Source organism: Chamaea fasciata, unplaced genomic scaffold, assembly GCF_029207755.1.
Source record: "Chamaea fasciata isolate MVZ Bird 193981 ecotype frontalis unplaced genomic scaffold, bChaFas1.0.hap1 SCAF_27, whole genome shotgun sequence".
Lineage (NCBI taxonomy): Eukaryota > Metazoa > Chordata > Aves > Passeriformes > Sylviidae > Chamaea > Chamaea fasciata.
In genome coordinates this window covers 5,447,552-5,463,685 of record NW_027094112.1, presented here as the reverse complement: position 1 = coordinate 5,463,685, position 16,134 = coordinate 5,447,552, and the positions used below count along the sequence as shown (strand labels likewise).

Genomic DNA, 16,134 nt, shown 5'->3' with positions numbered 1-16,134 from the left:
TGCCCCGCCCCTTTAGGGGAGGGGGGTCGCGCGCGGGGCTATTTTTAGCGCCGGGCGCCGTCACGTGACCTCGAGTGACGTCACCGAATGTTGTTGTCGGGGTGGGCGGGGCCGCGCGGCGAAGATGGAGGAGGAGGCGGGGGGGCGGCGGGGCGCGCGCCGGGCGGCACCGGGGGGACCCCAGGTACGGCGGGGACCGGGGGGGACCCGCGGGGACCCGCGGCGCCGGGGCGAGGGGAGCCCCGCGGGGACCGCGTGCCCCGTGCGGCTGCGGGGGGGGCTCCGTGCAGCGGCGGGGGGGCTGCGATCCCGGAGGTCCGGTGCGGTTTGGGGCTGGGGGGGGGGGTCTGTGCAATGGCGGTGGGATTGGGTGCGGGGTCGTTGTGCGGTTGGGGGGCGCGGGGTGAGGGGCTTTGCGCCGTGCGGAGTCGGGGGGGCCCCAAGTGGGGCACCCGTGTGTGCGGGTTTTGGGGGGGGGCTGCGGCGGGGCGACCCCTGTGCGGGTCGGGGGCTGCAGGGGGGGCCCGGTGCAGCTGGCGGGGGGGTTGCAATAGGGATCCCGGCGTGCTTTGGGAGGGGCTCCGGTGGGGGGGCCCAGTGCGGGTCGGGGGGGCTGCAGTGGGGGTCCCGCTGCGATCCGGTGCGGGAGCTGCAGGAGGGGACCCCAGTGCGGGTTGGGGGGTCCTGCGCATTCCGGGGTCCCGGTGCGGCTCCAGGGGGGAGAGCCCGTGCAAGGGGGGGGGGGGGCTGCAGTCCGGAGGGGCCCTGTGCAGTTCGGGGGGCCCCTGCAATTTCGGGGGTCCCGCTGCGACCGGGGGGGTCCCAGCGCGGTTCGACGGGGCCCTGCAGTGAGCGGTCCCGGCGCGGTTCGGGGGGCTCGGTGCGGCTCGGGGTCCCGGTGCGATGGGGCTTTGCACCGTGCCCTGGGGGGGGTCCCCGCGCCACTCGGGGGGCCCGGCGGGTTCGGGGTTCCCGCAGTGTCGGGGGGCCCGTGCGCCAGCACGGCGGCGGCTCCGCAGCGCGGGGGGGCCGGGGGGGGCCCCGCTGCACCGCGCCGGGCCCGGCGCCGCCGGCAGCGCCAGTGGCGTGTCCCCCCCCGTGGGCTCCGTCCCGCCGCGTGGCCCTCGCGGGTGGCGCCCCCAGACCCGCATCTCGGGGCCATGTCTCGCTTCGGGGGGCTCGCAGCACCGGGGACCTCGCGGGGGGGGGGCGGTCAGCGTGTGTCCCCCCTCCACCCGTGTCCTTATGGGGGTCCCATCCGTGTCCCTGTGGGGTGGCACGGCCGGGGGGGTCCTTCCCCTGCTGTTCCCCCGGGCTCCCCCCTCTACGGGGCCCCCCCTTTTCCTGCAGAGCCTTTTGTAACGCTGCCGATCCCCCAGGTCCGTTCTGGGGGTGCCCGCAGGGCCCCCCATCCCGGGGGGGTACAGCAGAGGGGAGCGGGGCCACATCCTGCCCCGGGTGGGTGCTCCGGGGGGCTCCGTGCGGGCTCCGACCCCCCCGCTGGGCGCCGCGGGCGGTTTTGGGGGTCCCGGGGTGCTGACCGGCGCTTGGTCCCGCAGGGCTCCCGGGCGGCGCGGGCACAGCCCCGGTGCCCCGGCCGGCGCTGACGGACACGCGCCTCTGCGAGCCCCCCCGGGCCACCATGGACCCCCAGAGCGACACAGGTGAGACCCCGGCCTGGGGGGGCTGCACCCCGCCGGGCACCGGCCCCTCTGCGCGCCCCGGGCACAGCCGTGTCCCCCCCGGCGCTCTGCCGTGTCCTCTGTCCATGCTGTGGAGCCCCCCAGGGTGGCAGGCACCAGGTTTTGGGGGTACTGGGGGGCACAGCAGCGCTCCACGCAGCCGGGCGCATCCGTGCCGGACCGGGGTGCCCGGGCACCGGGGGGCACCGGGGCGGTGCCAGCCCCCCGGTTATCCCGGCCCGTGCCGCCGCCCCCTTCCCGGTGCTCCCGGTCCCCGGCGTGAGGGGAAACTGAGGCACGGCCACTGTCACCGTCGTGGCACGGCTCACACGTGGCTCTTTATGCCCCCGGGGGCGGGTCCCCGCGGTGCCACGCGCGGGGACAGCCGCGGTGACCGCGAGGGCCGTGCCCGCGCTGTCCCGGCTCCCGCTGCCTCCCGGGCAGAGCCGCCCTGTAATTATCCCGCTGGGAACTCCGGCGACATCTGGACTCGCTGCTGTCCCCCCCCCCGGGGACACGCGGCAGCGCCGGCACCCGCGGCCTCTGCAGGGGAAACTGAGGCCCGGGGCGGTGGCAGCGGCCCGTGTCCCGCCGGAGGGACTGGCCGCCGGTTGGGGACGGGGGTGTGTGTCCCCTCTGTCCCCAGCCCCCGCCGGTATTTTTGGAGCGGCCGCGGGGCTGGAGCGTCGCCCGGCCGTGCCTGGCACGGGGCTGGCACGCGTCGCGGTGGCACGGGGGACACGGGGACACGGCCCGGCCGCCTCTGCCGTGCCCGGGGCGCTTTCCTTGGGGTCCCCTGCCGGCTCTGGCTCTGTCTGGGGGGGTTTTGGGGACCCCCCGGGGGTGCTGTGACCCTCGGGCTGCTGTGATGAGTTGGGCGGGTCTCAGCCGGGCCGGGGCCGTCGGGGATGTGTGGCAGAGGCCACCCCTGCGCTCCGCGGTCCCCCATCCACCCCGGGGGGCTCTGTGACCCCCAGGGCTCACCCCAGAACCGGGGGGGTCCCGTGGGTGCCGGTTCCACCCTGGGGCGCAGCCCCCTCCCTCCCCTCCTTCCCTCTCCGGAGTTCCTGGGGGTCCCCACTATCCCCCCCATATCCCTGCGGGTCCGCCCGTCCCCCAGATGTGCCGCCACCTCTGGAGGGACCTCCACGGGCCGGGTCACCCTTCGGCCCTGCCAGGGGCGCCAGGGAAGGAGTCTGGGAGTTGGAATGGGGGGGTCCGACCACCGGGAAGGGAGGCCGGGGGGTCCGGGAGGCGGCGGGGCCCATTCCCGCGGCCTCCTGCCCGCCGGCAGCACCAGAAATAGCCGGGCTGACGTCAAGCCCCAAAGCACCCCGGGGGGGGGGCAGCGGGATGGGGGGGGCGGGGGGTGTCCCAGAAATATCCCGGCTATTAAAAGTCTTGGCTTGGGATTAACGCGTGGTAAATAAACGTGGCGGGGCCGGGGCGGGGGCTGGGGGGGTCCCCGTAACCGCCGGGAGGTCCTCGTCCCCAAAACGGGGGGGGCGGTTCCACACCTCGGCACATTGTCACCCCCCCTCGGCGTGGCCCTGCGGAGCCGCTTGGGGACACTGCTCCGGCGGGAAATGTGCTGAGTTGGCATCTGTGCCCCCCCCAGCCCCTCCTGGTCCTGTTGGGGGAGTCAGGGGGTTTGGGGTGGGGTGGGGGGCTCGTCTGCCTGCTTGTTCCCAAAGCGGGGGGTTAATCCCCCCCCGGGCACATCCCGGGTTTTATTCCCGGCAGCGCTGATGCGGATTAACGTCCCGGGCAATTAGGGGGATGTGGGGGGGTGGGATGGAGGTGAGGGGGGTCCTGGGGATCCCCCGCAGCCTCCCACAGCCAGGGCGGCCCGTGCCCCCCAGCCCCCGGGGCGGTTCGGGGCTGCAGCGGGGTGTCAGGGGAGGGGAGGGACGCCGCACATCCCCTCCCGGGATCTGCCGTGCCCCCCCGGCACAATTCCCTATTTATAGCCGGCTCCTCCCGTGCGCGGCTATTTCCAGGCGCCAGAGAGAATAGCCTGGATTGGGGGGGGGGCAAGGGGGGCCTTTCAGCCCTGCCCTGCCTGGATCGGGGGGGCTGCGTTTGCTCCCCCCACCCCAAAACCCGGGGGGGTGCTCCGTGACCCCCAGGCGGCATCTCCCCACCCTCACCTGCCCAGGGGGATTTGGGGGAGCTGAGGTTGGGATTGGGGGCCCCCCCGCAGCTCCCAGCCCGTTCAGGGGGTGTCTCTCTGCAGAGGGGGGGTCCGGCCGTGAGCCCCCGCTGGAGCTGCTGCCCCGTGTCCCGCTGCACGCTGCCCTGCCCGCCCCAGGTGAGTGGGGGCCGGCCCCCCGCGCCCCAAAAACCCGGGGACATCCCCCAGCAGTGTGCGGGGGTGTGCAAGGAGGGGAGCTGCTGAACACGAGTGTGCTCAGGTGTGTAAGAGGGAGAGCCCCCCCCTTGCACAAATGGGCGTGCAAGGCCAGGTGTGCAAGGCCAGGTGCTCCAGCCCTGGGGGGTGCTGCCCCCCGCAGCCCCTCCCGTGTCCCCATTCCGTGGGACACCCCCACTGTGCCCACCGGGGCCTGTCTGTCTGGGGGGGCGCTGGGCAGCGAGGGGTTAAACACCCCCTGTCCCTCCCGGGGGGGTGGTGGCCCCAGAGCCCCCCAAAGCCACCGCTGACCCCCAAGGGCTGGGCTGCCACCTCCGGGGGCTGTTTTTAGCCTCCCCCCCCCCAGTGCTGCCCCACTCCACAGCCGGGTGCTGACACCCCCACGCTGCCCCCCAACCCCAAACTGGGGCCGGCAGGTTTGGGGGGCTGCAGGACCCCAAACCCCCCCCGGGAGAACCAACCCGCCCCGGAGCTGAACTGGGGGGGCTCTTGCGTGTCGGGGGGGAGCTGGATGGGACTGGGAGTGGTCGGGAAATGGGGGTGCTGCTTCTCTTGGGGGGCTGTGTGATGCTGGGGGGGTCCGGCTGTCCTTGGGGGGGTCTGTCGGAGCCGGGGGGGGCGGGGGTGCCCCACCTGCGCGCACGGTGACGTCCGTGGGTCCGCGCGGGGACACGTCAGTGCCCGGCCGCGCCAGGTGGGGGGGGCTGGGGGGGCTCATTAACATGCACCGCGTGCCCCCCGCCCCCGCCTTCCTGTTTGCGTGGGGACGGCCCCCCCCCGCTCCTGCGTCCCCCGCCCTTGGCTGGGGGGGGGTCTGTGCCCCCCGTGGTTCCTGGGGGGATATTCTGGGGGGGGTCGGGTCGGCGTTGCCCTCCCCGCAGCACTCGGGTTGGTCGGTGTGTGCTGCAGGTTTGGATTGGGTGGGGGGCACTCCCCGGTTTTATTTTTGGGGGGTTCACTGAGGTGGGGGGGGTTGGGGCTCGGGGGGAGACCCCCGGGGGCTTCCTTGACACCCCCCCCAAACTGCACCCAACCACCCCCAGCTCCCGCCCCGAACTGCCACTGGCTTCCCCCGTCCTTGGGACACCCCCGGAGCGCCCCTTGAATGAGTCCCCCGTTCCCCCATCACCCGCGGGACACCCCCACACCACCCTCAGCCCCCCCCCACCCCCCCGCACCCCTGGACCACCCCAAAACTGCCCCTCAAACACCTCCCAGCCGCCTCCGTCCTTCCCGGGACGTCTCCATCCCTTTTCCCCCCCGACCCAGCGTGTCCGGCGGGGCCGGAGGGGCCGGAGGGGCCGGGGCCCGAGGCGGGGGTGGACGCGGGGCTGGCGGCGGCGCGGGAGCAGCAGCTGCAGCGGGAGCTGGTGGCCCTGAAGCAGCAGCAGCAGCTCCAGAAGCAGCTGCTCTTCGCCGAGTTCCAGAAGCAGCACGAGCACCTCACCCGCCAGCACCAGGTCCAGCTCCAGAAGCACCTCAAGGTGGGTGGGGGGCACGGCCGGGGCCGGGGGGGGGAAGGTTGGGGGGATGGAGGTGTGGGGTGTCGTGGATCTGGGGGGGGGATGGAGCCATGGGGATGATGGGACTGTGGGGAGGAGTGTTTGGGGGTGCTGGAGCTGTGGGCTGGGATACTGGGGGTGCTGGAGCTGTGCGGTGTCAGCAGTCTGGGGGGATGGAGATTTGGCGAGAGTATTGGGGTGCTGGGGCTGTGGGGTGTCAGCAGTCTGGGGGGTGGAGCTTTGGGGGGTGTTTGGGGTGCTGGAGCTGCTGGGGGAGGAATTATGGGGGTGATGGAGCTGTTGAGGGGGGATGGAGCCATGGGGTGGGATATTGGGGTTGATGGAGCCATGGGGTGGGATATCGGGGTTGATGGAGCTGTGGGGTGTCACTGATGCAGGGGGTTGGATCCCTTGTGGGGTTGGATCCCTTGTGGGGTTGGATCCCTTGTGGGGTTGGATCCCTTGTGGGGATGGATCCCTTGTGGGGATGGAGCTGTGGGGCATCGCTGCTCTGGGGTGATGGAGCTCTTGGGGCCACCCTGTGTCCCGGGGCCGGGGCTGTCGCCCCGGGAGCCACACCAGGAGGAGGAGGAGGAGGAGGGGCGGGCCCGGGGGTCCCAGCGCGGTGCCCCCGCCCCACAGCAGCAGCAGGAGGCCCTGGCCGCCCGGCGGCAGCAGGAGCTGGAGCAGCAGCGGCAGCGGGAGCGGCAGGAGCTGGAGCAGCAGCAGCGCCTGGAGCAGCTGCAGAGCCTGCGCCCTAAGGACCGGGGCCGCGACAGTGAGCACGGGGGGCACGGGGGGCTCTGGGGTGGGATGTGGGGCCGGGGAAATGGGGTACAAAGTGCTGGGGGGGGGGTTTCTGTGGGGCTGTGCTGCCCCCCTGACACCCCCCCCCCATGCCCCCAGGCGCCATCGCCAGCACGGAGGTGAAGCTGAAGCTGCAGGAATTCCTGCTCAGCAAGACGAAGGAGCCGGGGCCCGGCCCCCCCAACCATTCCCTCCCCCAGCACCCCAAATGTTGGTAGGTGCCCCCCAGCCCCACAGGAACGCCCCCTAAGGCACCGTGGGGGTGACCCGGGTGTCCTAGCGGGGTCTCTGCCCCCCCACCAGGGCTCACCACACCTCGTTGGACCAGAGTTCCCCCCCCCAGACCGGCAGCCCGGGGACCCCCCCGTCCTACAAGCTCCCCCTCCTCGGCACCTACGACGGCCGGGACGATTTCCCGCTGCGCAAAACCGGTGGGTGCCGGCGGCTGGGCGGGGCTGTGCCACGCCCAGGTGCCACCTGCCCGGGGTGACACCTCTTGGGGGTCCCCAGCCTCGGAGCCCAACCTGAAGGTGCGGTCGCGGCTGAAGCAGAAGGTGGCGGAGCGGAGGAGCAGCCCTCTCCTGCGGCGCCGCGACGGCTCCGTGCTCAGCGCCTTCCGCAAGCGCCACGTCGAGATCACCGGTGCGTGGGGACACGGGGGACATGGGGGGACACGGGCTGCCTCGGTGTCCCCAAGTCACCAGGTGGAGTCCCCGTGGCTGCTGGGGCTGGTGTGACACAGGTGACACGCGTGTGCACAGGGTGGGGTGTCAGTGTGTGACACGCTGTGTGACACTGTGTGACACAGGGTGTGACACGGTGCAGTGTCCATGTGTGTGACGCGCGTGTGTCCTGCAGTGTCAGTGTGACACACCATATGACACACCGTGTGACACGGTGCAGTGTCCCCGTGTCACACCCGCCCGTCCCGCAGTGTCAGTGTGTGACACGGTGCAGTGTCCCCGTGTCGCACCCGCCCGTCCCGCAGTGTCAGTGTGTGACACTGTGCAGTGTCCCCGTGTCACACCCGCCTGTCCCGCAGTGTCAGTGTGTGACACTGTGCAGTGTCCCCGTGTCACACCCGCCTGTCCCGCAGTGTCAGTGTGTGACACCGTGCAGTGTCCCCGTGTCACACCCGACTGTCCCGCAGTGTCGTCGGTTTGCAGCAGCGCCCCCGGGTCGGGGCCCAGCTCCCCCAACAGTTCCCACGGTGCCCACAACGGCCTGGCCGCCTCTGTCCCCAACATCCACAGCGAGGTACGGCCCTGCGGGGACGGGGACAGGGACACGCGGGGGGCTCGGGGCGTCGGTGCCATCGTGTCCCCACGCGTGTGCTGACGCCGTGTTCGCCGTGTGGTGCCACAGCAGCTCCTGCCCCAGCCCCACGCCCTGGCCCTGGACGGGGCCCAGCTCAGCCTCTACACGTCCCCATCGCTGCCCAACCTGTCCCTGGGGCTGCAGGCCACTGTCACCGTCACCAGCGCCCACCTCCCCGTGAGTGGGGGGCTCGGGGACCCTGTGGTGGGGGGCACTGGGACTTGGCACCCCGGGGCGGGGACGTGGGAACCCCACGGGGGGTGGCAGGGGGACCTGGAACTCCAGGGAGGGGACATGAGGACTCCCTGGGGACACGGGGACACCGTGGCGGGTGGCACTGGGACACGGAACCCCACGGGGGGACATGGGGATACAGTGGGGTGGCATTGCCCCCTGCAGCAGGAATATGGGGACCCCGCACGGGTGACACGGGGACCTGGCAGCCCTGGCGCGATGCGGGCACCCCCAGCACCACCGCTGTCCCCGCAGGTGTCCCCCAAGCTGTCCGCACAGGCGGAGGGCGAGCGGCCGGGGGTGCCGCCGGGGGTGTCCCCGCTGCGCCCCGGGGCCGCCCTCACCGGGAAGTTCCTGAGCACGTCGTCGATCCCGGGCTGCCTGCTGGGGGTGGCCCTGGACGGGGGGGACGCCGCCGCCGGGCCCCCGTCGCTGCTGCAGCACGTGCTGCTGCTGGAGCAGGCGCGGCAGCAGAGCACGCTCATTGCCGGTGAGCCCCCGGGACCCCCGCCCTGCCCCTGTTCCCCCCAGTTTCCCCCCAACACTCCCCCAGTTTGCCTCAGTTTCCCCACCGGTTGTCCCCCAGTTTCCCCCCCATACTCCCCCAGTTTGCCCTCGGTTTCTTCCTCAATCCTCTCCCAGTTTCCCCACAGTATTCCCCCCACTTCACCCTCAGTGTCCCATCCCAGTTCTCCTCCAGTTCCCCCCTGTCCTTCCCCTCTCCTTCCCACCCTTTTCCAGTTTCCCCCCAGCCGCCCTGGGGGGGCTCTGTGGGCCCGGGCCCCCCCTGACGCGGTGTCCCGCAGTGCCCCTGCACGGGCAGTCCCCGCTGGTGACGGGGGAGCGCGGGGGGTGTCCCCGCGGGGGGAGCAAGCTGCCGCGGCACCGGCCCCTGAGCCGCACGCAGTCGTCCCCGCTGCCCCAGAGCCCGCAGGCCCTGCCCCACGGCCCCCTGCAGCACCACTTCCTCGACAAGCAGCAGGTGCAGCTGGGCAAGGTGGGCACGGGGGGCATGGGGCAGGGCTGGGGGGGCGTGGGGTGCGGGGTGTAAGCGGGACTGGGAACGGGGTGTGGGGTGCTGGAGGGGCTGGGGCACCACTGAGCCCCAAAATGCGGCGGGGAGGGGCGCTGCAGGCCGGGGAAACTGAGGCAGAGGACGGGAAACCGGGGAAGGACGGGGCAAAGGTGTGTGGGGTGGGAACTGGGTGGGAACTGGGTGGCTGTGGGGTGGCTGTGGGGCACGGGGTGGTGGGTACAGGGAGGTCCGTGGGGCAGACACGGGGTATGGGGGTCACTTAACCCCCCCCCCCGTGCCCCCCAGCTGCTCCCCAAGGGGGGGGAGCTGGCACGGCAGCCCCCCACCCACCCCGAGGAGACGGAGGAGGAGCTGACGGAGCAGCAATCGCCCCCCCCGGGTGAGAGAGGCCCCCCCGGCCCCCCCCTCGGCCCCCCCCTCACCCTGGTGTCCCCAGAGGCCGGGGACCCCCCGGAGCAGCCACAGGACCCCGAGGGCTGCCACGAGCCGGGTGACAGCGGGGACGAGGCCGAGGCCGCCGGGGACCCCGACGTCACCGAGCTGGGGGTCACCTACAAGCAGGTGAGACTTCGGGGGGGGGGGGCCCAAACCCCCCCAGACCCCTCCATCTCCCCAAACTCCGGCACCAGCGCCCCTCGCCCCCTGCTCTCCGCCCACCCGTGTGTCCCCTCCCCCGGTTTTGGGGACCTCGGCTGCCGCAGCGATGACTCGGAAGGGTCGGTGACTCATCCCCCCTCTGTCCCCCTGTCCCCGCCGCCCCCGTGCCGTGACCCCCCCCATGTGTCCCCTGCCGTGACTCATCCCCTGCCTGTCCCCAGGTGTACCCCGAGGCGCCGCTGCAGCTCTTCCCCGCCGCCCCCCTGGGGGTCCTGGCCCTGCCCCACCCTGCCCTGGCCCGCACACAATCGTCCCCCGCCAGCGTCAAACCCCCCCAGCCCGAGGGGCCCCCCAAGCACCTCTTCACCACAGGTACGGGGGGCTCGAGGGGGCTGTGCCGTGGGGTTCTGTGTCCCTCGGGGGGACATGGGGGGCTCCTGTCCCGTGGGAAATGCCGGGGATGGCTGTGACCCCCCCAGTGTTCCATTCCCTGTGGGGTTGTGGATCCTGTAGGATTCCCTTCTTCCCTGGGATTCCCAGTCCCTTGGGGTGTCCTGGTGTCCCTAAATGCCACAGGATCCCCCTGTCCCCTGGGGGTCCCAATCCCTTGGTGTGTCCTGGTGTCCCCAAAGGCCACAGGATCCTCCTGTCCCCTGGGGGTTCCAATCCCTTGGCGTGTCCTGGTGTCCCCCAGTCCCATGGCTCCCCTTTGTCTCCTGGGGTTCCCAACACCTCGGGCTGCCCGGGGCTCCCCGTATCCCCTGGGATGCCCCTGGGCTGTCCCGGGGTGCCAGCTGTGCCAGCTGTGCTGCGCCCAGGTGTGGTGTACGACACGTTCATGCTGAAGCACCAGTGCACCTGCGGGAACACCACCATCCACCCCGAGCACGCCGGCCGCATCCAGAGCATCTGGTCCCGCCTGCAGGAGACGGGGCTGCTGGGCAAGTGTGAGGTGAGGGGGGGTCCCCGCGGCTCTGGGGGGGGGTCAGGGTGGCGCGGGGAGCCCGGGGGTGGGCTCAACCTGTGCCCCCTCTCCCCAGCGGATCCGGGGCAGGAAGGCGACGCTGGAGGAGATCCAGACGGTGCACTCGGAGCACCACGCGCTGCTCTACGGCACCAGCCCCCTGAACCGCCAGAAACTGGACAGCAAAAAGCTGCTGGGTGGGTGCTGGGGGGGTCCCCCCGTGCCTGGGAGCCGCCCCCCCTCGGCGCTGGGGTCACCTCGCTGCCCTGGTCCTTGTGGTCCCTCTGTTCCCTGCGGGTCCACATCCCCTTGGCTGGCCGGGAGAGTCCGTGTCTCGTGGGGGGTCCCACTCCTTGGGGTGTTCAGGGGTCCCATGGGATCCCCCTGTCCCCTGGGGTTCCCAGTCCCTGGGGGTGCCCGAGGGAGCCCTTGTCCCTGGGATCCCCCTGTCCCCTGGGGCCCCCAGTCCTCGGGGGTGCTCTGGGGACCCCCCAGGACCCCCCTGTGTCCCCTTGTCCCCGCAGGTCCCATCACCCCGAAGACGTACGCGGTGCTGCCCTGCGGGGGCATCGGGGTGAGTGTGGGGGCGCGGGCTGGGCTGTCCCCGGGGTGGCCGTGCCCCGCTGAGCCCCGCTGTCCCCACAGGTGGACAGTGACACCGTGTGGAACGAGCTGCACTCGTCCAGCGCCGTGCGCACGGCCGTGGGCTGCCTGCTCGAGCTGGCCTTCAAGGTGGCCGCTGGGGAGGTCAAGGTGAGCATGTCATTTGTCACTCCGCCTCCCTGCACGGGTCCCTCCCTGTCCCCTGTGTGTCCTTCTGTCCCGGTTGCGTCCCGATGCCACATGTGTCTCTGTGTCCCACCCGTGTCCCTCTCTGCCCCATGAGTGTCCCCTGTGTCCCAGTTGTGTCCCGGTGCCACACATCTGTGTCACACACACATCCCTCTCTGTCCCATCCATGTTCCCTCTGTCCCAGTGCCACACGTGTCTTTGTGTCACACACGTGTCCCTGTGTGTCCCACCCGTGTCCTTCTGTGTCCCATGTCCCTCTCTGTCCCAGTTGTGTCCCAGTGCCACACGTGTCTCTGTGTTCCATGTGTGTCCCTCTCTGTCCCATGTGTGTCCCAGTGCACACATCTCTCTGTGTCACACACGTGTCCCTCTCTGTCACACACCCGTGTCCCTCTCTGTCCCCCAGAATGGCTTCGCCGTCATCCGCCCCCCGGGCCACCACGCCGAGGAGTCCACGGCCATGTGAGTGTGGGGACAGGGCCGGGAGCCCCCACCCAGGGCCACCCCCACACTGATGTCCCCTGTCCCTTGTCCCCAGGGGCTTCTGCTTCTTCAACTCGGTGGCCATCTCGGCCAAGCTGCTGCAGCAGCGGCTCAGCGTGGGCAGGATCCTCATCGTGGACTGGGTGAGGGGGGACAGGGGGGACCCCACGGGCCTTGGGGACGCCGTGGGCGGCTGCGGGGGGGTCCCTGACGCCCAGGTGCCCCCCCAGGACATCCACCACGGGAATGGCACGCAGCAGGCCTTTTACAGCGACCCCCACGTGCTCTACATCTCCCTGCACCGCTACGACGACGGCAACTTCTTCCCGGGCAGCGGCGCCCCCGAGGAGGTACCGGGGGGGAATTGGGGGGTCCCCCGTGCCCCCCCCCGAGCCTGGCTGTGGCACGGAGGGGGGTCACCTGTGGCTGTGGTCACCCAGGTGGGCAGCGGGCTGGGCGTGGGCTACAACATCAACATCGCCTGGACGGGCGGCGTGGACCCCCCGATCGGGGACGTGGAGTACCTGACGGCCTTCAGGTGGGGGGCTGCACCTGGGGAGGGGGGCGCGGCCCGGGGGAGCCACTGTGCCCTGGGGGGGGGGTTCCAGGGGGGTCCCTGTGTCCCGGGGGGGTCCCTGTGTCCTGGGGGGGCCCGGGGGGGTCCCTGTGTCCTGGGAGGGGGGCCCCAGGGGAGGTCCCTGTGTCCTGGGGGGGTCTTTGTGCAGTGAGGGGGGTCCCTGCCTCAGGGGGTCCTCTGGATCCTGGGAGGGTTCCTGCACACCTTGAGGGGAGGTCCCTGCTCCCTGGGGGGCTCCCCAAGTCCTGGGGTGTCCCTGTGCTTTGGGAGCATGCCCATGTCCTGGGGGGTGTCCCTGTCCTGTCCTGGGGGCTCCCCCAGCCCCGGGGGGTGTCCCTGTCCTCCTGGGGGGCTCCCCCAGCCCTGGGGGGTGTCCCTGTCCTCCTGGGGGCTCCCCCAGCCCTGGGGGGTGTCCCTGTCCTCCTGGGGGCTCCCCCAGCCCTGGGGGGTGTCCCTGTCCTCCTGGGGGCTCCTCCAGCCCTGGGGGGTGTCCCTGTCCTCCGGGGGGGTCCCGAGCCGCCGCTGCCCCCCAGGACCGTGGTGATGCCCATCGCCACCGAGTTCTCCCCGGATCTGGTGCTGGTCTCCGCCGGCTTCGACGCTGTCGAGGGCCACCTGTCCCCTCTGGGTGGCTACTCCGTCACCGCCAAGTGTGAGTGGGGTCCGGGGGCGTCCCGGGGGGGGGGACCCGGCCCGGCCACCCCTGACCCCCCCCCCCCCTGGTGCCCCCCAGGTTTTGGGCACCTGACAAAGCAGCTGATGATGCTGGCGGGGGGCCGGGTGGTGCTGGCGCTGGAGGGGGGACACGACCTGACGGCCATCTGCGACGCCTCCGAGGCCTGTGTCACCGCCCTGCTGGGCCTCGAGGTACGGGGGGGCCCCCCGAGCCCCCCCAGCCCTTCCCCAGGGCTGCGTCGGGGTGCACGCCCCGAGTCCTGCCTCAGTTCCCCCTGGCTTGTTGGTGGGGGGCTCTGGTCCCATCCCTGCTCTGGCTCTGGGGGGGCTGGTGGCAGTTTGGGGGTGCGGGTGGCAGTTTGGGGGGTGCTGGTGGCAGTTTGGGGGGTGCTGGTGGCAGTTTGGGGTGCCGGTGGCAGTTTTTGGGGGCTGATGGCGGTTTGGGGTGCCGGTGGCAGTTTTTGGGGTGCTCTGATGGCAGTTTGGGGTGCCGGTGGCAGTTTTTGGGGCTCTGATGGCAGTTTCGGGGGGCTCACGGCGTGTCCCCCCAGCTGGAGCCCCTGGACCCGGCGCTGCTGCAGCAGAAGCCCAACGTGAACGCGGTGGCCACGCTGGAGAAGGTCATCGAGATCCAGAGTGAGCGCGGGCCCGGGGCTGCCCTGGGGGGTCCCGGGGGCCCCCCGCGGCTCTGTCCCAGCCGTGTCGCCGTCGCTGTCCCCGCAGGCCGGCACTGGAGCTGCGTCCGCCGCTTCGCCGCCGCCGTGGGGCGGTCCCTGCTGGAGGCGCAGCGCGGCGACACCGAGGAGAACGAGACGGTGACAGCCATGGCCCTGCTGTCCGTGGGCGCCGAGCAGGGCGGCACAGAGCCCCGGCCCCGGTACGGCGCGGGGACACGGCGGGGACACGGCGGGGGGGATGGAGCCGGGGGGGACACAGTGGGGGGACACGGGGAGCCGGGTGTGACAGCGGGTGTGACACTGGGGGGGACACGGGGCGGGACACGGGGAGCCAGGTGTGACACCAGGTGTGACACTGAGGGGGACACAGGGAGCCTAGTGTGGCACTGAGGGGGACACCGGGGTGACCCGGGGGGATGAATGGAGCCGGGTGTGACACCGGGTGTGACACTGGGGGGACACGGGGCGGGGAATGGAGCCGGGTGTGGCACTGAGGGGACACGGGGGCTGTGCACAGAGCCGGGTGTGACACTGGGGGGGACACGGGGTGGGGAATGGAGCTGAGTGTGACACCGGGTGTGACATGGGAGGACGCGTGTCCCCCGCGCGGCTCCAGGCGTGTCCCAGGGCTGGTGACAGACACTTGTTCCTCCCCTGCCCAGGCCAGCGGAGGAGCCCATGGAGGCCGAGCCCACGCTCTGACCTGCCTGGAAGACCCCCAACAACACCCGGGAGAGATGAAAAACACACACACAAAAAAAATCACAGTAAAAGGAAAAAAAAAATCCAAAACACACCAAAAGAAAAAAAAAAACACTAAAAAAAAAAAAAGGACAAAAAAAAAAAAGGCAGAAATCGAAAGGAAAACCAGAAAAAAAAAAGAGGAAAATATTTTCTTTTTCTATTAAAAAGAGGAGAAAAACACAAAAAAATCCCCCCGCCCGTCCTGTGCCCCTGGCTCCCCGCGGTGTTTGCGGTCGTGTCTCTTGTGCAGCAGCAGTTCCACCAGCACCCCGTGTCCCCCCCGTGTCCCCCCCATGTCCGTCGGGTCCCCCCGGCGCTGCCCGGACCCCCCCGGGGCTCCTCCAGATTTTTTTTTAGCGTTTTTTCCTGATTTCCCCCCTATTTTTGTGTGTCTCCCCCACCTCGTTCCCTCCCTGGCTCCGGCATCCGTTCCCCCCCCCGGGGGAGGCGATGGGAAATATTCGTGCCTTTAAGTAAGTATTTTTTTTTAATGCCTTAATTTCCCTTCCTTTTGGGTTTTCTTAATTTTCTTGGGTTTTGGTTTTTTTTTCCCTTCGGCCTCCCTGTTTGGGAAGGGGACACGAGACAAAGGGACGAGCCCTGTCCCCCCCCCGTCCCCCCCATCCCTTTGTCACCCCGGCGCCTTTGTTGGGATCAAATTCGTCCTTACAGGAGAGGGAAAAACAAAAAAAAAAAAAAAAAGGAGGAAAAACCACTTTATTTTCCTGTTTTGTCACCAGCCCGAGGGGCCTCGGAGCGATTTTAGCTTTAAAAGAGAGAAAACCACCCAAGCCCCCCTCCCCAAAAAAAGGGATATAATTTTATTACAGATGGATTATTTAATAGTATTTTTTTAATGAGGGGGGGCGGAGGAGGAGGGGACAGGGACAGCGCGTCGTGGGTTAAGTTATTCCGGGGCCGGGGGGGGGAATTTGGGAGGGTCCCAAATTAGGACGGAGGGATGAGGTTTGTCCTTGTCACCTCTGCTGGTGGGGAGGGACCCTGGGTTAGGGTGAGGAATCACAGCGGGGTCCCCTCTGTGCGTGTCCCCAACCCCGGGGACACCCCCGAGTGTGGGGGGATCCCCTTCCCCATCCCGGGACAGGGAGAAACGCCTCTGGATTTGGGGAGGGGGCACAGGAGGGTCTCCGGCCCACCCCCGGCAGCGTACCCGCCTTGCTTTGGGCTGGTGTCCCCCCCCCGCCCCGCCGTGTGTCCCCCGTGTCCCCCCCGGGTCCTGTCCCCCCCCGTGCCCCCGCTCACGCTCGCTCTGGGTCTCGGTTCGGTATTTTGTAAGATGTCACAGATGTTCGTCCTTGTATAAATAAACTGTTTCTGGCAATACCCGCCGGGCCCGCTGCCTCTGGGGGGGCCCGGGGGGTGGTGGGGGTGTCCCCGGGTCCCTTTCCCTGTCCCCGGGCCCCTTTCCCTGTCCCCTGTGCCCCTATTACTGTCCCTGTGCCCCTTTCCCTGTCCCCGTGCCCCTTTTCCTGTCCCCGTGCCCCTTTTCCTGTCCCCGTGCCCCTTTTCCTGTCCCCGTGCCCCTTTCCTGTCCCCGTGCCCCTTTCCCTGTCCCCTTTCCCTGCCGTGTCCCCTCGTGCCTCAGTTTCCCCAGGCACCGCAGGAGGGGCCGGGGCGGGTCCCCTCTGTCACCCCCCGGGCCCGGGGGGGGTCTC

The 16,134-nt window shown here is 70.4% G+C and overlaps 1 protein-coding gene across 6 annotated transcripts; it reads left to right on the top strand.

Moving 5' to 3' along the window:
• The first annotated feature begins 101 nt into the window (after nt 1–101).
• HDAC5 (histone deacetylase 5) lies at nt 102–15,802 on the top strand. Of its 6 annotated transcripts, none has more exons than XM_066204838.1 (27): nt 102–184; nt 1,560–1,664; nt 3,919–3,993; nt 5,323–5,537; nt 6,201–6,333; nt 6,462–6,576; nt 6,666–6,793; nt 6,873–7,004; nt 7,513–7,619; nt 7,731–7,856; nt 8,169–8,403; nt 8,720–8,910; nt 9,235–9,510; nt 9,768–9,918; nt 10,365–10,498; nt 10,587–10,707; nt 11,035–11,084; nt 11,156–11,263; nt 11,709–11,764; nt 11,841–11,928; nt 12,016–12,135; nt 12,226–12,323; nt 12,896–13,014; nt 13,096–13,229; nt 13,589–13,673; nt 13,761–13,914; nt 14,377–15,802. In XM_066204838.1, the coding sequence occupies exons 2-27, from the start codon at nt 1,643–1,645 to the stop codon at nt 14,414–14,416; spliced, it is 3,213 nt and encodes a 1,070-aa protein (XP_066060935.1). In that variant the 5' UTR covers nt 102–184; nt 1,560–1,642; the 3' UTR covers nt 14,417–15,802. The 6 variants fall into 6 exon arrangements, with proteins under 6 accessions (XP_066060935.1, XP_066060931.1, XP_066060932.1 ...); XM_066204834.1 differs by having other exon boundaries at nt 7,728–7,856; XM_066204835.1 differs by having other exon boundaries at nt 6,198–6,333.
• Nucleotides 15,803–16,134: the final 332 nt, after the last annotated feature.

What these genes read in the sequence shown, in the direction of transcription:
- HDAC5 (XM_066204833.1), top strand. Translation starts at nt 1,643, where the DNA reads ATGGACCCCCAGAGCGACACAG. An exon ending in AGCTCCAGAAGCACCTCAAG is followed by an intron (nt 5,538 to 6,197) that starts GTGGGTGGGGGG and finishes CCCGCCCCACAG; the next exon opens with CAGCAGCAGGAGGCCCTGGC. An exon ending in TGGGGGTCACCTACAAGCAG is followed by an intron (nt 9,511 to 9,767) that starts GTGAGACTTCGG and finishes GCCTGTCCCCAG; the next exon opens with GTGTACCCCGAGGCGCCGCT.